Below are 22,085 nucleotides of genomic sequence, written 5' to 3'. Positions count from 1 at the left end.
AGCCCACAACCCGCTAGTCCCGCTCACCGCCGGCGCTCGGTCTCTCGGATCTCCCGCTCGCGCTGCCTCTGGCGCTCCCGCTCCCGCTGTTCTTTGATTTTATCAAATGACAAGATGTCTCTCTTCTCTTTGCTTTCCGACTTTCGGTCCTGACTCTTGGAGCTCTGTTTATCAAAATTGGTTTATTAACATAAAAAAATGATTGCAGCAAATATACAGTGGAAGTTAAGTTTGCATATGTAGATTAGCCCAGGATTCTTCTGTCCTTCGTGGTTTATATGGAAGGTGTGGTTTCCAAACCAGAGGCCCAAGCACAGAGGCTGTTTCCCCCCAGGTAGGAGTTTTGCAGCTTAATCCAGAATCTTCCTTTCAAATTTCAGAGGGCATTAATGGAAAAGAAAAGGTTGGTCCAAACCTCAGAAAACCCACAGGTCTGGTTTTTCTACTGTAGCAGAGCCAATGGCTCATATAATCTAAAACAAAACTAGGCCTCTCAGAGCCACGGGACACATCTGCACAAAGCCACGACAGCCCCTTGGTTCAGTGGGGACAGCAGTCGAGCCAGCTGTTTGGACAGCTGGAGGACTGACTGCACGTTTCACTTCTCAACTGCTGGCCCGAGCCACAGGCAGACAGCCCTAAAATAGAACAAGCTGAAACGCTCCAGTGTGAAGCGGCGCTCCTGATAAGGCATAAAACACTACGGCCAACTTCCATGATATTCCATTTCTGGGATGAGACTCAGAATTGTAAGGTCAACTCCCATTTCTGAGGCTCTCCAAGGTGTCACCCAAACTGGCCCCACACTCCCACGAAGCTGTTAAACTACACAGAACCCAGGGCCTCCTACTGGCCCTGACTCAGAATCTCCAGGGCAAGAACTTGGGAGGTGATATTTTCAAAGAGCTCCTCAGGCTTATTTTCTTAATTAGCTCCCACAGGGGGAAAAATAAGAACAATAAAAGGCAAAGCAACCCGATAAAACGAACAGCAGAGGTTGAGATCAGATGTTATACCAGTTTGCAAAAGGGGGTGGGGTGAGGAGCAGGGGAGCAGAGACACAGAAAGGGCGACCTTGTTACAAGGAAGGACACACCACCCCAAACCTCACCCCAACACTCTTCGCCTATGGGACAAGCAGAGGGTTTCACCTGTAGTGACGAGGGGACAGACACCGTCAGTACCACTGCATGGAACGTAGCCTAGCAGGGAAGGGTACCTGAAAGGGACTCCCGGATCAAAGCCCAGCTTAGCCTCTTACTAGTGACCTGGTACCTGATACACACCCAATAAATTGTAAGTCTGCCCATAACTTTTCTGAACAGCACTTTAATTATTTCAAAATAAAAAATTTTTAAAAAAGAAAGGAAAAAGGCTGAACTGTATGTCTTTGTATGTAAAGAACTCCAAGGCATATTACACACAAAGAGCAAGGTACACATCAGCAAGTTCCAGCATGAGCCTTCACTGGTGGTCCTACAGTGTGCCCATGTGTGACATGTGTGCAGTGTCCTTTGAGAGGAAGCTGAGGGGCATGCAGAGGCAGGGCGCCATCTTGCTTGCATCTCTCTGTGCTGACTCAATGCTCTGATCACACGTGCAATTCCGCTATGATTTCTAATGCTCAGAGGTGTTTGGGTAGTAAGATTACGGACCTTTGTTTTCTATGCTGGATTTCTTTGTATTTTATGATTTTCATGTAGCCCATATGAAAAATGGCAGTAGGAATTTGTGCTTTATAGAATCAAAAAAATGTTCGTTTTAAAAAATTACATCTTAACAACACAAAGTGTTCTTAGATGAATATGGATGAATACCATTAACTTTGCACTCACTAAAAGAGCAATATTTCCTCATTAATGTGTCCTCAGGTCTTAGCTAGAACCTGCAGCTGGGAAGCAGAGTTTTTTTCTGTTTTCCAGAATAGAAAATGCAAAATGAGAAGCACTGTTTGTCCAGCTGTGTGTACAATTCAAGAAATGATGTTCCTTAACTAATAAAATGAAAGATACTCCACTTTACACTGGCCTCTACTTTTTAACAGAAGACTAGAAAACCAATGAAAAGATAATAAACTGCTATTAGATCAACCAAAGAGGAAATCAGTGGAAAAGTCTGGGGCTGACCCATCCTATCTGATGGTGGGTAGGGTGCTGTGTGTCAATCAAGTGTCCATCCAGACGATGGAATAACCTGATAAGAACCAGCGAGAGGCCAGCATGTTAAGGAAATCACACATTGGTAAGTACTGTTCTGCAAAAAGTTTCAGAATTTAATTTTTTGTCTGTGTATATAATCTAAACAATTAACATACCCCCTGAGTACTTCAAAGAACTCTTAAGATCTTAAAGGTGAAACAAAGTTGTTTTCATAATACAAATCAAAGTGGTTGTTAAACCACCATCAAAAACAGCTGGCCAAGAGGTGGCAGAAGCAATACTTACTCTCTCTTTTGACCTGCTTGTGGTTTTCACACTAATGACAGGCTCTCCTTTCGATTTATCCATCACCACTGTCCGTTCCATTCCTCTGCTTCCTTTAGGACAAAAACACAGCAATCTATGAAAACACGCTAACATCCCAACAACCCAATAGCAGCAATTGGCACTCTGGTGGACCGTGGGATGGGCACACAGGGCCTCAGTCAAGTGACTGACGGCAGCCTTTGGAGCCTCTGGTCCTCATCTCTATTGTGACTAACACAATTAACATGGGTACAAAGCGGCTGGTGCACCCTGACGGGTCTTTGCACATCTGAAGTAAAAGTAGCCGAGACTTTTTCCCATACTACAACTTAAACCCAAAGTCAGAGTGCACGCTGCAACGTGCATGCAAACACATCCACCCTGCGGAATTCCGCTGCCCCCACACTAAATGCTAGCAGCTCCGAGAGAACCAATTTATATTCCATTCCTCCGGTACATTCTGTAAAGCTCCACAGAATCCGGGTCCCCGTGCTCTGAATCAGACACTGCCGTCTCTGAGGGAGTGCCTCGCCAGACGGTGGGCTTCCCTTCATTCTCTATAGCAATAAAGGCTTCCAAATCAATTCTCTCTCCGGTGACACAACAACCGGCTCTAACCACTGGAACAATGACTTATTTGGGGAGATTTATAATACTTGAGGAACATTTTGAAAACATGTTCCTCATGAGATTACTGGTGAATTACTCCAAGCACTTAAAGATCTAACTTGTAATGTGCTGTACGAAATTTCAATGTGCCAGATGGTTGGGTTTTTTTTCCCCCCTTGGGGAATGCAGGGGGGATTAGTTTATTTTTCTGCCACAATACATTGGAGAGACTCATACAAATTTGAAGGTACAGAACACAATAAACTTTTATAAAATGACAATAGAAGTGGTATTGTCCGACACTGTCCAAATACAACCACTTCAACAGATAACGATGTTTGGAGATTTTACTACACAGAGCTTTAACACAAATGCAGGAAAAGCTCATTGAATACCTGCGGAATTGCATCAGATTTGTTGCAAGGAACCAGGCCAATTCCCTCTTGTGAATCCCACTACAATCTACAAAAGATTCAGGAAAAGCAAAAACCCCAGGCCACTAAAGTCCAACGATACCCATACAGTGCACCTAGTCCGTCCAGAGTACTTCCAAATTTCTGATGCTGTATAAAACCCCTTTAAGCCATTTCATCTCATTTCAACAGCTACCTATAAATAGCAAAACTCAGCCACATTACCAGAAAGCTCACTGAACTCACTTCCTCTTTGACACTCTACCTACCCACTACCTGTGCCAGGATTTGCCCCATTCACAAACATTTAGAAGACTCTCTTCACCTGATTTGGTGACTCTAGACCGATTTGTAGGTCCTGGTTTCAGCTCATCTTGGTCTTTTTCTTCCTTTTTAATGTCTTCCAGTCGTTTTTCTTCCTCCTTCTCAATCTTTTCTTCCTTCTTAATTACAGTTCTATTTAAAAACATGGTTATCAAACTTGAGTTCCCAAGACTCTGTAACAGGAACGGCCCACACCGATCCTCACTCGCACATACTCAGACATCCACACAAAACAAATCAGCCCAGTGGCAATTAGAAGGGGAAGACGACTGGAAGGCCATGGAGGTAACTGTCCTCTTTAGATATAGGCACTATTGCCACTTTAGTTATTTGCTAAATCTACAAATATGTCTAATGAAACTGGAGGCTGGTGGGGAGGTTTTTCCAAAACATTAGATGCACTGGTATGCATGCAGGCTCATATGGGAAACACTCCAACTATTTAAAAGCACTTTAAAAAATGAACACTAAATCTGTTTCGTCACCTGTGTGTGGAATTATTATTTATCAGGTTTATGGGCAAAATACTGAAACTTCTAGGCCAACACTTGCGGGCAGCTTGGGTTGGGCACTTCCCCTCTCTGAGCCTGTTTCCTCTCCTACATAGAGCACATGCCTCACGGGGAACTGTTGCATTAGGCCATTACATACGAAATGTCCAATTTCAATTCAAAAGTTTAGTGTATTATATCGCAAACAACGAGCAGTGTAACTGGCCGGGCACGGTGGCTCACGCCTGTAATCCTAGCGCTCTGGGAGGCCGAGGCAGGCGGATTGCTTAATGCCAGGAGTTCAAAACCAGCCTGAGCAAGAGCGAGACCCCGTCTCTACTATAAATAGAAAGAAATTAATTGGCCAACTAATATATACAGAAAAAATTAGCTGGGCATGGTGGTGCATGCCCGTAGTCCCAGCCACTCGGGAGGCTGAGGCAGGAGGATTGCTTGAGCCCAGGAGTTTGAGGTTGCTGTGAGCTAGGCTGACGCCACAGCACTCACTCTAGCCTGGGCAACAAACTGAGACTGTGTCTAACAAAAACAAAAATAAACAAAGTATGCACCTAAACTATCAAACACAGTTTTGTCATCGTAATGGTAGCTTGTTTATGGCAACAGTGAAGAAGCCTCGAAAGTAAGTAGCGACGACACTGTGAAAGGCATTTTCCACAGCTTGTTGCAAATTGAGTACTTTTTCTTGCAAGAAGTGGTGCAAAGCCTGGAAGTGGTAGTCAGTTGGTGCAAGGACTGGTGAATACAGTGGATGACAGAGTTTCCAAGTCCAGCTGCTGTAGTCTGAGCAGCGTCTGAGGATGCGACATGTGGTTGAGCGTGTCTTACAAGAGGATTGGCCCGTCTCTATCGACCAATCTCAGCCGCTTAATTGCAAGCATCCTCATCATTTCATCCAACTGGCTGCAGTAGACAGTCGCTGTCAGACTGACCAGGTTTCACAAAGCTGTAGTGGATAATACCAGTGCTGGACCACCAAACACACACCATTAGCTTTTTCTGATGAATGTTCAGTTTTGGTCTGTGTTTCAGCACTGTGTTTGGTTTTGGTCTGTGTTTCATATTTATCCAACCATTGTGCTGAAGCCTCCTGATTGTCAGAAAGAATCCATTTTTCACCACTTACTAAAACAATACGGCAGGGGTCCTCAAACTTTTTAAACAGGGGGCCAGTTCACTGTCCCTCAGACCGTTGGAGGACCGGACTATAGTTTAAAAAAAACTATGAACAAATTCCTATGCACACTGCACATATATTATTTTGAAGTAAAAAAACAAAGGGCAAAAACACCTGCACGTGGCCCGTGGGCTGTAGTTTGAGGACGCCTGTAATACAGTGTAGAAACGGCTCACCTTTATGTGGTGACAGCAAAGGCAGGCAAGCTTCGAGATGATTGCTCTACTGATGCTCAATTTAATTCACGTGGAACCCATCTATCCAGCTTCTTTACTTTGCCCATTTGTTTCAAATGGTCCAATATTGTTGGAATAGAAACGTCAAACCTTGCTGCTAATTAATTCACACCTCGGTTGAGATGGATTCGCTTCCACTAAAGCTTTCAGCTCATCATTATCCACCTTAGTCTGTCACCCATGTATCTCATTTTCAAGATTTAAATCACCAGAACACAACTTGGCAAACCACTGACGAACTGTGTGTTTATTAGCCACATCGTCTCCAAACACTTCCTTGATATTTCAAGCTATCTGCACTGCATTGGTTCCACAATGGAACTCATATTAAAAATAACACAAATTTTTGACTGAACCATGGTTTCATACAAAAAAAAAAAAAAATTGAAAGATAATCACAAGCCAAAACTTGTGTTTGAAAGAATGAGGATGTACCTTCACAATTAAAAAAAAGTGTCGAAGTGAAATGTCAGAGACATCAACTGTCAAACTTAGTACTTATGGAAATCGGACATTCCATATTTAATAACCTAATACAATAATGGCCACAGGGCCACTCGGCACCTGTCAGCTAGTTATTATTACCTTTTCCCACAAACACAAAAGTAAATGGATGAAACACACCCCAAGACACCAAGAATACCAAGAACCTCAAAAGTTTCCCCACAGTCTGCCGACATAGATGTGTTTAGCAATGCCGATGAGATATATCTCTTTGAAGATGTTGCTGATAAAATTAGGAGTCTTGCTCCCAAGTGCATGGCGGCTTGCCTGGCACCTACTATTCAGGAGCCTAGTAAGTACCACTTCACCATGCTAAGAACTAGTAATTACATCTTTCAAAACCGAGTTCAACTTATGAGTATGATGTCCACATACGTTTAGTCTATAAAATGTTTTTTAATAAATAAGAGCAGCACAATGAAATTGTCAGATAACTGACAGATTCTCAGCAAGGGGTTCAATTTGTAGAGTGTAAGTGAATGTGGAAGTTACATTGACAATATAAACTTAATGTAGACACTCAGCTTTCTGAGATACTGCCATTATCAGACACATTGCCAAATTCTAGAAATGCCTTCTTCAAAGCCTAGAAATGCAATGAAAATATAAATAAGCCACACTGCTTTGAAAAATCTGTCCCTGTTTCCATTTTAAATAAAGATATAAATCATTTCATTTACAAAAATAGTATCTGAGACCTATAGTTCCCAAACTATGGTGCCAAGGTATCCAGGGTGCCATAGTGAACTCAGAGGGTAACCTGGGATATTTTTAATTTTTGAGGTAAACACAGCAATACTCGCCATCTGTCACACTACCTCAAGGTCACTCATTACAAAGTTAGATCAGGCTACCCTCCTTAGGATGATGTCTTATCTTTGAAAACCTGGGTTTTTATTTTTTTACAGTTACTATGATTGGTAAGCAAGAATAGCATGAAAACCAACAGAGATGAGGAATTAATTCATGTAAGGGCCCACAATATTAAACGTAAAATAAAAATAGTATTCTTTCATTTTACACGTACAACTCTTTTCAAAAGGCCACTAAATTATTCATACATAAATACTTACTAAATATCATCTGTATCCATTTTTTTAAAGTTATAGGTAACTTCATTAAGTATCTTTAAATAGAAAGCTGAATACTGAAGTGACAGCAAGATGCAAAATCAGCTGAGACTGAAATGAGAAGCTGCTGAGCTGTTTCTGTAAAGGAAAAGACTGACACGTGCTTCACGAGCTCGCTGTGGTGGCCCAAGCTCCCCTCCCTGGAATCCCAAGAGAAAGGATTGGAAAATCACTTTACTTTTCAATTTTGATCTCCACAGAATGATGTCTGTCAACGCTGGATAATTTTTCCTTTTTTACTTCGCACTCTTTTCTGTCGGATAGCTTTTTCCCAGCAGGCTCATTTTTGGCCTAAAATATGATAGATAGAAATGATTGGTGGACCAGGTCTCCTACCTCGTGCATTTCATTTGGAGCCACAACAGGCAACAGTGGCTCACCTTCTCTACGGAGATCATTCTTCCATGCAGCTCCGTTCTGTGCAGATGGCTGATGCACTTGGTAGCCTCGTCAGATGTGGACATGGTGACAAATCCGTAGCACCGAGCCCCAGGACTGCGGGCGTTGGTTACCACCTTGGCCCCAACAACCTTCGTGAAAAGGACATGCTTAAATCTTGCACACAAATAACCACACAACTTACTAAAATTCTTAGAAAGTAAGTGATAAGCAGAATCATTTTCACTGTTTGTTCCTTTTCCCCAAATTGCTAGTTTTTCATAATTTGTTATTGACTTGGTCCTAATTACTGCTGACCTATCAAAACACATTTGCTTTTGATACAAGGTCAGTCATCACAGTGCAGGAACCAACAGGCGAAATTAAAAGACTGTTAACCTCACTCATGGCTCATAATGAAAAGTCCTCCCATTTGGGTCACTTTCTCCACTTCCACTGAAGCCATGGCTAGGTGAAGGGCTGCCCACTGAGAAGTGCGCCTGCCTGTGCTGGCTCAGGCTGGGAACAGCTCTGGACAGATGAGGACTGTCAAGCACGTTCTCACAGGGAGGGGACTTCACTTCCGGCCAAGACAGAAACCCAAGCATTGCCTTCATGCTTCAAACAACTAAAAGATCGGATGAAATGTAGGCAACAATGGTTTTCAGACACTGGACGTCACACTGTCCTAGTGAGCTATATGACTGTCCCTGCTCACTGCCTGGAGTTGCCAGGCCACAGGCAAGGAGAAGTAACTGAGGCAGACAGTAATCCTGAGCTGAGAAGACATAGCTGAGGTTCTGAGATCAAGGCAGAGAGAATCCAGAGCTTGAGAGATCTGACCAGGGTGTCTCCTGCCCAGTGCATGTGTGAGGAAACAAGAGGCTGAGAGAGAACCACCCATGGTGGCAGAGGATTCACTCAGGACTCGCTGCAAACGGGTTGCTTTTCCCAGTAGCCAGGGTGGAAAAGCTGGTGACTGACAGGGTACCAGAAACAGTACTTAAAGGGTACTGACCCAATAGTGGGATAAAATTAGCCTGAACTAAACGCTATTCTGTTCCTGACTTATAAAGTGTAAAAGCAAGCCTCAGACGGTTCAAACTCTGTCAAACAGATTAGCTGCATCAAGAGACAAGCTCAAGAGAATAGAAATATGAGAATAGCTAGCATTTACTGGGAACCTGGATGCAAAACACAAAGCAATGAAGAACACATGCCATGGTGACCATGTTTTCCTGTTATTAGAAATCTCTTTAAAAGTTACTTGTCCAAAGCAAAAAAGCCAAATAAGAAAAAAACAAAGCCAATAATGCATCGGGTGGGTTATTAAATAGAAGAAAAATGTATGACAATAATATCACAAAGATTGGGAGAGGGAAGTGGAAGGGAACTCTTGCGAAGTTCTGGTACTGTACTTGAACCAGGATGACGTCATGTGGAAATATACAGTAAAAGTTGAGATGCGCACTGCAAATCCTAAAACACAATCACGGAAGAATAACACAACAGAGTTATCGCTAAGCAGCCACAAATCAAAGATTCAGTCCACAAGAAGGCAGATTAATAGGAAAAAGGAATCAATGAATAAACAGGAAACAGAGAGCAAGACAGTAGCTTTTTTCTTTCTTCTTGAGATAGTGTCTTGCTCTGTTGCTTGGGATATAGTGCCATGGCCTCAGCCCAGCTCACAGGACTGTCAAACTCCTGGGCTTAAGCATTCGGCCAGCCTCAGCCTCCCAAAGTGCTGGGACTACAGGCCTGAGCCACTGTACTCAGTGAACTTGTTATTCCTTAAATGTTGCGTTTTCCACCAGACAACTAAAACATCAATGACAACATTGACCATACATGTGTCTGTTTCTGCTGTACGATCAGTTCTCAGTCAAGGAGGACATCAACAAAATAACCAAATAGTTATATATGGCTATAAGTTTTCTGAGCCCTTAAAGAAAAGGAAACAGATGTGTTTTCTGGGGCCTGTGTGAAGTCACTGAACCATTAACCAACACCTGATCAGGTGACAGAGACCTAGACAAAGGAATGACTTCTGCAGCAGGATAAGGTGCATCAGACAGGCTCAGAAGCTCTGCCTGGAATCCCCGTTCCTTCCAGACGCTAAGAGGTACTGAGCCTTTCTCCCTTGGAGGGGCCACTCACACAGGCACCCAGAAGACCAGGGCAGTTCTACCTGCTTATCATGAGACTTTTGTTAATTAATTGCAAGACAATGGTATCACCTTAAATTGTCCTTCAAGTTCCTTTGGAAGGTTTCTGAATTGTGGTTTTTTTGTCCTGCCTTCACAAGCACCAAATCACTGATTTATTTTTTAAACCAGTATCATGTTGCAGTTACCAAACTATATATTTCAAGTGTCATGTTCCAGTTACCAAATTATATACTTCAACTATATACTTTTACCAGAAGATATAAAAGTCAATTATTCACTTACTTTTAAAGGGAAAATTCAGTATGTTAGCTTTAAGCTTTGTGTAAGACAAAAGATCATCAGTTTTGATAAAAACAAGTTAGAAAGAACCACAAGACCATCTAGATCGTAGCTATTTAATACACATACTCTAAGCAGGGTTATAATATAACCAGTCATCTGTTCCACATATCCTGGTTACTGTGAACCAGGAAACAAGACACACAACAAAAAGGTGAGAGGAGTTTCTCAGGTTTAAAAAAAAAAACAAAAAACAAAAACCAGAAAGGATAATCAATAGAATTAACAAAAATAAGAAGTTCTTGAGCTTCTTTTTTAATCTATATTGAGGCCACATGGCAAGATGCAAGGGTATGCGTACCTTTCCATATTTGCTGAAAAGGTTCTTGAGATCAGTTGCCCGAGTTGTGGAGGACAGTCCACTGACCCACAGGTTCCTACCAGAACTGCTGCTGCCTCGACCTGCGGTGAGATGAGAATTATACTTTAACTCAATGTGTAATGGGAGGCGCCTCCACTCTCAAGGTTAGACCCCTCTTCTAAAGTCCTAACTACATCCAACCCCTACTGTTCTGATTGAAGAATTCAATTCACACACACACACTCGTGTCAAAACACAGGACAGAAGATTGAAAATTCCAACAGCAAAATGGAGTTTCTTTACTCAAGAAATAATCATGTCCACGTCAGTTACAAACTGTAATGTCATCTGATGATCCGTTTTGCAACGACACAACAGGCTCTAAAAATTCTTACTCTTCTTCAATGGACACAATTATTCCTTTCTTGTAAGCGGCTTTACACTATCCCATAAACAACCACAATAGAAACACGAAATGCAGACACTCACAAACGTTTAAAATTTGTCTCTCAAGAAGCCACCAGGTGGTTAATCTCAGCAACCCACAATAAAACAATTAAATCACTGGATCCAAAGTGGGGGATCTGCAGGCCCCTCCTCCCCAAATAAGGGATCCATACATGGCGCCCTGCCTCTCGAGTTAATTCATACCTTTTTCATCTTTAATGACTGGCTTTATATCTTTTTCTTCCTTAAAAGAGCTAGAGACAAAAGTTAATGTTACTCATACGGAAAAAAATGAGAGAGAACAAAATTAAAAGTATGGTATGTGCTAAAACTGAATACCTACCAGAAAATTAGTCTGAAATAAAATCTTAACAGACACCCTTTGCAAGCTTATATTGAAAAATCTGACCCCAAAAATACAATGTCAGATTGGTAAAAGGCAATTCGATTTAGCTGAAGATAACTAACAATTTAAGAACACAACCATGGTAGGTTGAGAAAAAGAAAAGAAATTGAATCAACCATTAAAAATACACAAAGAGAACTAAGACATTCTTTAGAAGCAAAACTACAATTTCATCAGTCTGGCTGGCCAATTGCAGAAAAACAGCTTATGTGTGTCACTAAATGACCAATGAAAAGGAGATAGCGTCTGGTCTAAAACTGAGAAAAAACAAACCTCATTTTCTGATCAGCGCCCTCACTGGTTGAGGACTCTTTAGTAGCTGGAGGGACTTCATTACAAGCTTCAAAATCAAACTTCTTCTCGTCTTCTTTGCTATCTCTGCCTTCTGGACTTGGGGCTTCTGCGGGCGCTTCCGCGACCTCTTCGCTACAGGCCTCCGCGTGCTCGGAGGCTGCGCTACTCTGCCCAACTGCCGGCTCTAGCCCTACAGGCTCACAGTCCATCCTCTCGCCATCGCCTGGCTGCTCCACGGGCTCCCTTTTCACTACCGCTAACAGGCTGTCTGCCTTGCACGACTGAGCGTGTGTTGACTCGCTGGCCAAATCTAAATCACCCTCCTCCGGATGGGCGCTGTCAAAAAGGTCCTCTTCCTCCGCGAGCTCTCTGTCTGGCCCCACGCTACTTGTATCCTGTGCAAATGGCTGCTCCAGCTCGGAACCTTCTTCTTTTACTGGCTCAGATTTACAAGTTTCCCCCAAAATGTCGAGTATTTTCTCATTTTCTACGGATTTAACAGGAATAGAATGGCACAAGGTTTAATTACCAGGGAAATAAAGCAATCACAAATGCGGAACTGGCACGGCTGCCACACTAACACGAAGAGAACTGCTAGCTACACAGAGATTGGAAAACCCGCGGGTATGCAAAGTTACACTGGTTACACTACCTGCGCTCCGACCGACTACTAGGTTAGCCTCTATGCTACACGGAAGAGAAAAGGCCCCCACAGATTTAAACACCTACAACCATGTGTCTGCTTCTCGATAGTCTTCTTCTAGTTTTTGTTCAAGTCTGGGTCTTCTGACTGATTTTCCAATGTCCAAGGTGCTGAACCGAATGCAATCACCATTCAATGACAGCTCAATTTCCAAATTTCTTTGAATTTCTTTTAACAGAACAGTCCAATATGAAAACCAGAAACTCTTCCGACGGTGGGAGATAAACGCAGTCCAGAAGGGGAATAACATGTTGAAAATTTTCATGAAGAAACTCTGTTTGCTCTTGTGGAATCCAGTCACTTCTCAGGTTCTAAGTGCCCTGACAACAGTTTTATCCTGCTTTAACTGCATTAATCAGAACAACTGCAGCAAAATATCACAAGATCTGTGATCATGTGTAGAAACACATGGAAGAATCTTGGGGAGAGGGTGAATTAAATGCCACTCTACGTGGTTAGAGGTGAAAATAATCACTACATCTCACCAAATATATCTGACCTCAAGAAGCCAGAAAGGCACGCCCACAGATCTGGTGATACGCATGGGTTTCCAATCTCTGATCCTCGTACGATCTGGATTGTCCACCATTAGCGCCATTTACGAGAGCATAACACAGCTTAAAATATATACAGCTTTCAAATCATAGTAGCATGAAAACTTGCAAACCATAACTGTCGTGTTTCTCTTATCAGTACCTGGCTCCAACAGAGGGTCTTCAATATCCTATTTTAAAAAAAAAAAAGCAAATCCGCAAGTCACTTTAAAAACTGTGACAGATACATTTCCTTAGCAAAAATAGCTTTCTGTGAATAAATGCCTATTTCTAAAAAACTTTCTCCTTTCAAAAAATTATATTCCAATCCAAATACCTTGATGAAGATAAGCTCGCTCTGCCAGTTTCCCTGGCACCAGCGGGTCGGCAGCAGCAATACCAAGCCTGTCAGATTCTTCCCTTGGAGTCTGGCCCCTGCACCCCACCCCACCCACCCCTAGTGGCCACTGCAGCTGGCAAAGACTCCCAGTCAAAGCAGAGGTCACACAGGAGGCCACCGCTACACATCACACCACACTGAAGAAAGGTATTTCTCCCAACATAAAACTGTTATTGTAACCAGAACCCTTTGTCTTGAACACATCTGTCTCTCCATCCTGCTGAAAAAACCTTTTCCACTCAGGACATGAGGTCAAGTCCTTCCTGTGGCTCAGACCACGGGGCGCCCCACCTGCTTTGCAGCTCCACCCCTGGCCTCCCCCTCCACCCCCATCCTGCGTGCTAAACTCTACCTCCTGCCTCCAGGCCACTGCCCGCATCTTCTGTTCCCAATTCTCCTTGCCCCCTCACCCGGCTAACCCACAGACCTTTATGTCAGGCCTCGATTCAAACAGGACATCCCCCGGCGAGTCTTCCAGTTGCTTCTGTAGCCCAATCCCCTGAATTGCTCCCTCCTGGCACCTCTTTTCCCTTCCAGTCACATGCTTGGTGGCTTTGTAACACTACACTGCCCCACTACACTGCACACTGAGACTGTACATGTTTTGCTAACCTCTCATCTCCTGCACCTAGCTCAGTATCAACGCTCAATTAATCATTTTTACATCACACAGGAGCGCATACGCACGCGTGCACACGCACTCTCTCTCTCTTTTTTGTAACTAATAATCAACCACTTGTTTAAAGTTTCCAGCAACACAGAACCCAAGGGCAACTTACTGGAGTTACTTTGAAGTCCAATGATGAAGTTTCCAGAGTGTTCTCAAATCCTTCCCCATCCACCTGAAAAACAAAATGGAACATTACTTTGTGGAGACCACAGCTGTGAACGCAGAGGCCTACACCTCACCACTTTCTAGGCAATCTGTGCCTATTTCTGTCATAGCACCTGCCACCATATGCAACTCTACTGTTGGATGACTCAGTTTAGCACCTCCTTCCCCGCCAAAACGCATACTCCAAGACTGTTATACCAGTGTCTGTGACAATGGCTTGCAGATGGTAGGCTCACACTGCCTGCATTGGCTGAATGCACTTCCCAGGCAGTTTCTAAGTGCTGGTGATTAACATACACCACCCAACCACAGGACTTCCAAGGCAGAACTCAAAATGACAAACTCTGCACTCCTCCAATTTCACTTCACAGCAATACTTGCAGTTGCCCAATATGCTACTCTAGGCCAAGGTGTGGTAAATTTGGAGTTCGTGAGTTTTGACACTAAGGCTTAAGTTTCAGTCCTTCGAGGGCATTTACCCTCAAAGTTTAAAGCTGTGACACATTAATAAAACCACCAGCTAAAATGGCTGGGCATGTGCAGTCAGATAAAAATGTCAATTAGTCCTAGGACAGTGACCCCATCCTAGAACTGTCAGTTCTAGATGTTTGAACAATCTCACCAGAGAGCTCTATACCAAAATACTAGGAGTGAAAAGTTGGGAAAGGTATATAGATATTAAAGCCCTCCTGGAGTGGCATGGTGGCTCCCGCCTGTAATCCCAGCAGAGGCAGGAGGATCGCTTGAGTCCCAGAGCTCTTCTTTACACACCAGGATGTGAACAGTGAATCCCCTGGGGAGAGGGGTTCCTGGATGCAGGGGGACTTTTCTTCACTTTGCTTTATATCTTTTAACATAATTAACCTTGTGCAATAGAGCACATTGAAACACAATCAACAGGAGTATCTGCAGGATGTGATTATGAGCCATTTTTGTTTTTTAAAACTATTTTTAAAAGGAAAGAACTTTATTAACTGTCAACCTTCTATTTTATGACTTTACAGCATGCTTAGAAAGTGTCTCCCCACCAAACATCACATGGTGCTTCTCCATGAGTACAAAAAGCTGTCCATTAGTTGGTATGTGACCTACAAAAATTTAAATGCATATGATTTACCACCAGGGTTTAGACACTGAATTATGTTTTCATGGTGATTTAGCTGCAGCCTCCCTCACACAAGCAGCATGTGACCACCGTGGTGCCTCAGGGCTACTGGCACATTCTGCCAGGTGTCCAAGTTACCTACAGCATGCTCTGGGAGTGGAGCCGGAAGCTGTCTCAGTTGTGCCGCCACGTATTCTTTACTGTCACACAGGGAATCGAGAATGCTGTCGGCACCATCCTCCCCAAAATCTGGAGAACTGCTATTCTCGCCTTCAGTCTCGTCTAGCACGCTAATGTCCATCATATCGATACTCTGCAAGTTCTCCAGGCTCGCTTCCACGTCCTCCTGTGAAGAGCAACGAGATGCACAGACGACCAGGAGGACAAGAACATGGAGCTGTTGCTGTCATTGCCACTGTGACCCCACATACCTGCCCATCTCTGGGGTCTTCTTCCAGGCCGTTATCTTCTGTGCCTTCCTCCTCCATCTTCTGTCCTGATTACAGAATAATTATCCAATCAGCTAACACCCAAGTTCTAGAATCATCATTAGTTTATGCAGAATAACAGACTGCAATTCTAGAACATGTTACAAGAGAAACTGAAAGAAGTACCCATTCGTCTACCTTATGTACTTTTGTCTCAATTCCTATTCTAAGTTAGCTATCCACAGGCATGTGAAAATCTAGGATTCCCATCAAATTATCAAAATATTTTGATTTTCCACAAAGTATCTAAAGGCTTCAAGAGCTTTCAAAACCACTCTGCACTAAGACAAATATCACAAAGGAAAAAGCAGCAAAGAACAAAAATACATTTTTCAAACAAGCAAAAAAAAAAAAAAAATGCAATACCCTTCCTGGTAATCAACCTAAAAAGTAACATGTTGGATTAGTAACTGGCCAGTTCTCCCTATGTCCCACCCACTGGAACATTGTCCCCTTTTGTCACTCAATATGTATAACAAGGAATCTAAAACATAGGTATTTAATCTATCTAAAAAGTATATACAGCCTACATACCCAAAAGGGAAACAAATTATGGCACATTTTTCTTCCTATGTGGTTCTCAATGGAGGGACCGGGGGTAATTTGGCAATGTCTGAATCCTCTCTGGTTGTCATGACTTGGGGGGATGCTGCCAACATCTGGTGGCCAGCGGTGCCACTCATGGCCCTATAATACCCAGGAATTACTCCACGCAAATTGGCAACAGAGCCAAGGCAGAGAAACTGTGTTCCACAATGCCTTGTGACATTACAAAAATTTGTGCTTTTCTATTTTTTTTTCTTTTACCACAAACTCAATCAAATGGTATAAAAATAGTCATGCTTTTAAAGAATATTTAAGGACAGGATAATGCCCATGAGGTAAACACAGAAAAATATACATCTACTTTTATTAAAAGCACATGTTTGTGTATATGCAACTGTGAGGATGTGATTGTGAAACACAGATAGATATGACCATCTTCAACAGTCGTTAAAACACTGAGCGGTAAGAATAGACATAATTTTATTTTCACATGCATACTTTTTTACATTTTCCAAATTACCTAAAGGTATTATTTTCATAAATTTTTAAAATAAGACAATTAACCATAAAAAACCTCAACGTTTCTGAGGTATTTAGGATAGTAAAATTCATAGAGACAGAAAGAAGAATGGTGGTTTCCAGGGGATGGGGGAACGGAAAATGGGAGGTTATTGTTTAAAGGTAAAATGCCGCAGTTTTACAAGATGGAAAGAGTTATGGAGACAGACGGTGATGACGGTTGCACATTGTTAATGTATTTAATATCACTGAACTGTGCACTTAAAAATGTTCAAGCTGCTAAAATTTGTTACATATATTTTATGATAATAAAAAAATTGAAGAACAAAAAAACCCTCAATGTTTGATTAAAATATCCAATCAGCAGTGTCTACCTTAAGAATCTCTAGACCATTCTCATCAATAATAATTTAAGGAATGTAGTTCTATTATGTGCGAAGCACCACGAGCTTTACATTTCATTATTTCACACTCCCAACAATGCTAGCAGGTTTCATCATGTGCCTTTGACATAAGAGAATTTGGTTCTGCTCCAAAGCTGGGACTCAGAGACTCAGCCGTCCCACTTCCCATTGTACCTAAACATGGTATATCCTTCTGAAATGAGCTATCTAAAAATGCTTCCTAATTGCACCCAATTTCTGGGCCTCTAAATAGTAGCCTGCAGTGCCCACATAGGATGTGAACAGGAGAGATGCAGAAGAAAAAAAAAAAGCCAAGGCTCAGCACACAGGCACACCCCAACCCAAGCGCCTGCCTGGCCTCCTGCGACTAAAAGCTGAAGGCTCGGGAGACACAGGTGTAAGAAAATCCAATTTGAACCCCACATATAACCTACAGCTTTCCAATTTTTAATCAAAATTTTGATCTTTCAAAACCTACCTACAAGTTTCTGATAATTTTGCCTGTTAGGTGAGTGATAAATCTTACTCCAATTCATGATGAAGTTTTCTCTGAGAAAATTTGGCTACTTCTCACTTTGGAAAGGAGGCAGTCAGTGGTGAGTTCCCAGAATGAGTCCAACTCTGGACTAACTGAACAATGTACCGTAGCATTCCAAAAAGTAATGATTAGGTCCTCCTAATCCAACACTTTAAATGATCACAGGACCTAATTTCAACCACGAAGCCATAAGGGTCTCACACGTCCTATACTAACCACGTGCCCAGACACCTGCAGAGAACATGGCTAGCTCAATGTAGAACACTGAGACTGGCAGACGCTGAGCTCTGCCTGAGGACCCAGGCCACCTGTTTCTTCTCTCTGAGCTGGGTTACTTCTCTGAAAAAGGAATGGGAAAGGACCAGAAGCCCTCTGAATGACCACTACAGTAGAGGCCAGAGGCGTTTTCTTTATATCCATGGCAGTAACTGTTGCCTTTCCTGACAAAGTGCTAACTCCAAGTAATTTTGATTTGAGTAGACATTCAGACAGGTGATTAAAGCACTTGGCAAAGATTAGTTTTCCTAATGATGCAAAACATCCCTGTTAAGAGCCGAGAACATCTCAGTAAGTGTTGAACTTTGCAATTATAAATGAGCATCTACAATGAAATACTGCAAATTGTATTGCTAGGCAGTTTTTACAACTACTCAAAAACAGACTTTCAGATCACAGCTAATACCTAAGTAGAAGAGGTATGTGTTTCCTGCTGTAGGCCAGTCCCTCACGTTCTGTATCTGCTGGGACAGTCAGTGTTCCCAGCTGAAATACAGACAGCTACAGGAAGAGCAAAAACATACCAACATCTCTAAAATAAGTTCGAATTTAAATCCCATATGTAGCCTAACTAAAAATCTAACCTTTAAAAACACATATACAAGTTTCAAATAGTTAGATGTATTTATGGGAAGTAGTGCTTCTAGGAAAAGCCATTAAAAATTTTAAAAAAAAGGAAATTGTTAAAAATGCTACCATTTCTTTTTACTTTCAAAGCAGCAGATATTCTCCATTATCTGAATTTACTACTTCTGGAGATGAAAGGTATCTGTACAGTTGCGAGAATTTCCATACAGTGTCTTTTAGAAACAGGCCCATTGCACAAGAAATTACACTGGCCTTATCACGGTGAAATCTAACAAGGAGGATAATACCAATTAGGATAGTCAAGGTTTCAAAGTTTTATAAACACTTCCAAAAATAGCTGGTATGAGTTATCAAAGGGAATGACATACCAATACACATTACTACAAGGATGAACCCTGAAAACACCGTGAATGATAGAAGCTGACAGAAAAGGCCACACACTGTATGATTCCACCTATATAAAATGTCCAGAACAGCCAAATCTATAAGGATAGGGATAGAAGAGTTACTGGTAAGGGGACAAGGCTTCCTTCTGAGGTGATGAAAATCTGGCATTAGATAGTGCTGGTGGGTGCACAGCCTGTGAATATGGTAAAAAGCACTGAATTGTACACTTTCGTCAGGTGAGTTTTTTTTTTTTATTTCAGAATATTTGGGGGATACAAACATTTTCGTTACATATAATGCCTTTTCCTCACCCAAGCCAGGGCCCCAAGCATGCTCCTCCCCCATACAGTGCGCTCCGCATCCATTACTCGTGTGTTTACCCCCCCACCCCCTCACATGACCAGCAACCAATGAGCACCTTAGTGTTGATTAGTTAGTAACAATTTGATGGTGAGGTGCTTGTTTTTCCATTCTTGGGACACCTTACTTCAAAGGATGGCCTCAAGCTCCATCCAGGAAAATACAAGAGGTGCTAGTTCACTTGTCAGGTGAATTTACTGGTTTATAAACTGGATCTTAATTTCAAAAAACACAATGGGGGCTAGGTGTGGTGGTGTAATGCTAGCACTTTGGGAGGCTGAGGTGAGAGGACTGATTGAGCCCAGGAGTGGGAGACCAGGCTAGGCAACACAGCAAGACCCCATCTCTACAAAAAATAGAAAAATTAGCTGGGCATGTTCGCTCATGCCTATAGTTCAAGCTACTCAGGAGGCTGAGGCAAGAGGATTGCTAGAACTCAGGCATTTTAGGTAGCAGTGAGCTATGATGAGGCCAGTGCACTGTACTTCAGGCAATAGAGGAGATCTGTCTCCCCACAAAAAAAAATACATACTGGTAAAAAATACACTGAGTACAAATACCCCAACAATCTGTTTTGGATCCTAGAGAAGCTGAGTTCTATTCTATATCGAATTGGTGTCACTGTCCTACAGTTAACACTTATTTTTTGAACCAGGAAGGAAGCAAACAGGTGCATTTAGTTTCTCAGACCAGGAGGGGCAACTTTAAGAGTTTGCTTTACTCTAGCGATTTTGTAATCCCAGTGACAGAAAGTGAAATGTTTTTACTATTTTTTCATTTTATTTGGCACCAGTACATTTCTACTCTTGTCCACACCCTTGATTCAATGACTTGTTAGGTGAAGAGCCAGTCTAATTCTCAGAGGGGAGACACTGAGGGCCTAAGCTGTTCTCCTTGTGGCCTAGTGGGCTCAAAGAGTGCTGCAAACACTATTTCTCTAAGTTCTCTAAACAGTCAAGCCCGAAAGACAAAAAAATTACATGTGTGTATACCTTTAGCACATCTCTTTGATGTCTTTTTGCTTGTGGCTTCTAACTCGATGCCAATTTCATCAGGATCTTGACCTTCTTCTTTAACTGCCTGTAAGACAGAAATGAATTTTTACAATGTTATTTAGATGAGGCATGGCACACACTGTTCTTTGTAAGTAACAACTTCCCAATAAACAAAGGCAAACCCATCCTTGCAAAGAGCAACTCTGGTTCAGTTATCTGTGATGCAAGCCTGAAAAGGAATAGGATGAACCCAGCACGACGCGGTTCTCTCTGGGCCAAAAGACAAAGGAAGGGAAGAGAGGCCTTGAGCCAGTGCTTGTGAATTGGGTTCCATGACCAGTTCCAATACAGGCACTAATCTCCACACTGCCCAACCTTCTACTTTGAAGTTACACAACAGAACAAATACTAACAGAGAAGCTGCTAGGGAGGAGGGCTAGTGACCTCTGGGGTGGAAGAAAAAGCAGCAGCCTAGGCACAGGGGAGATTGGTGGTTCTACTCAACAGGTCTTTCAGTGCCTTCCACCTGCGTAAGACACGAACAGACACTCACAAGGTCTCCACCCTGACAGACCTTGCTCCAGTTGGCGAGACAGACAATCCCTAGGGACACAAGTTTGTGTCAAGTACTGCACAGTGGAGTGTAAACACAGGATGGTGCCACAGACAGGAACTAGGAGGTGGAGCAGCACTTCAGGGAGACGATGTCTCAGACAGTTCTAAAATGACAAGGCGCCAGCCATGGGGGACCAGCAGTCCGGGTGGCCAGCACATTAAGTGCGAAGGCCCCGGGGCAGCAACGAGCACCGCCCCTTTTACTGTAAACTTCCAGCGGTTCTTCAGACACCCATTTTCCGGAGGAAGAAACAGAGCAACAGAGGGGAAAGGCACCTGCCCAAGGTCACGGAGCCAAAAATGGACCGGGAGCCGCGCGGGAGAGGGTCCAGGGACGACCCTGGCAGCCAAGAGGACTACATTTTAAGCGCACAGAGAGGAATGACTGAAAGGAGAGTAAGAAGCGAGGCACAGAGAGTGCCCATGAATACCCAAGGTCACACAGCCCGGCCCCTCGGGTGCCCGACAGCTCCGGACCCCGGCGGCCAATAGTGGGGTGAGCCAGGGGCGCCCGAGTCCCGGAGCCACGGTGACAGGCCCGCGCGGGGGCGTCCCCGGGCCTCCTGCGCCACCCCCGACCCTCAGCCCGTCCCACCTTCTTGAGCCGCTCCATCAGGACGCTCTTGTTGCCGCCAGTGTCCAGGTTCCGCTTCTTCAGCTCCGCCCGCAGGTCGATCACCCTCAGGTCGCTGAGCCGCCGCGTCCCAGTCTCCGCAGCGACCGAGCACAGAGCGGCCGAGCCAGGGCCCGAGTCGCCCGGCCCTGCCACAGCCTCCGCCATCCTTGCCCGCCAGTCTCCGCTACCGACTCGACGCCTCACCGGCGGCGGCTATAGCGGCTCTGAGCACAAAATGGCGCCGCCTAAGAGGAAAACGCACTGGTTTCCTCCCGCCCCGCTTTGCGGTCACGCATACGCATGCGCACCGCCCCGACCGGCGTCCCAAGCAGCAGGCGCGCTCCCGGCCACGACGAGCAGACGAAGTAACTTCAGCACCCAAACATACCGGCGGCTCGCGGCGGGAGGCTGCCGAGGCTTATCGCGCCTGCGCACAGCCCGGAGCGTCGCTCATGACGCATGTGCAGATGCGAC

The 22,085-nt window shown here is 43.6% G+C and overlaps 1 protein-coding gene across 1 annotated transcript in view; it reads right to left on the bottom strand.

The window, feature by feature from the left end:
- Positions 1-22,079, bottom strand: part of SAFB2 (scaffold attachment factor B2) — a 30,747-nt gene extending 8,668 nt beyond the window's left edge. Inside the window, exons 1-14 of the mRNA XM_012761605.3 lie at positions 21,591-22,079; positions 20,378-20,465; positions 15,711-15,775; positions 15,422-15,625; positions 14,119-14,181; positions 13,103-13,130; positions 11,683-12,190; positions 11,208-11,257; positions 10,557-10,657; positions 7,748-7,897; positions 7,546-7,658; positions 3,813-3,943; positions 2,445-2,536; positions 28-164 (exon numbers count right to left, since the gene is read on the bottom strand). Coding sequence (XP_012617059.2) covers positions 28-164; positions 2,445-2,536; positions 3,813-3,943; positions 7,546-7,658; positions 7,748-7,897; positions 10,557-10,657; positions 11,208-11,257; positions 11,683-12,190; positions 13,103-13,130; positions 14,119-14,181; positions 15,422-15,625; positions 15,711-15,775; positions 20,378-20,465; positions 21,591-21,776 — 1,916 coding nt within the window. The 5' untranslated portion in view covers positions 21,777-22,079. The remainder of the gene's footprint in view (positions 1-27; positions 165-2,444; positions 2,537-3,812; positions 3,944-7,545; positions 7,659-7,747; positions 7,898-10,556; positions 10,658-11,207; positions 11,258-11,682; positions 12,191-13,102; positions 13,131-14,118; positions 14,182-15,421; positions 15,626-15,710; positions 15,776-20,377; positions 20,466-21,590) is intronic.
- Positions 22,080-22,085: the final 6 nt, after the last annotated feature.

The sequence above is a fragment of the Microcebus murinus genome, chromosome 27 (genome assembly GCF_040939455.1).
Source record: "Microcebus murinus isolate Inina chromosome 27, M.murinus_Inina_mat1.0, whole genome shotgun sequence".
Lineage (NCBI taxonomy): Eukaryota > Metazoa > Chordata > Mammalia > Primates > Cheirogaleidae > Microcebus > Microcebus murinus.
This window is presented reverse-complemented; position numbering and strand designations above follow the sequence as displayed.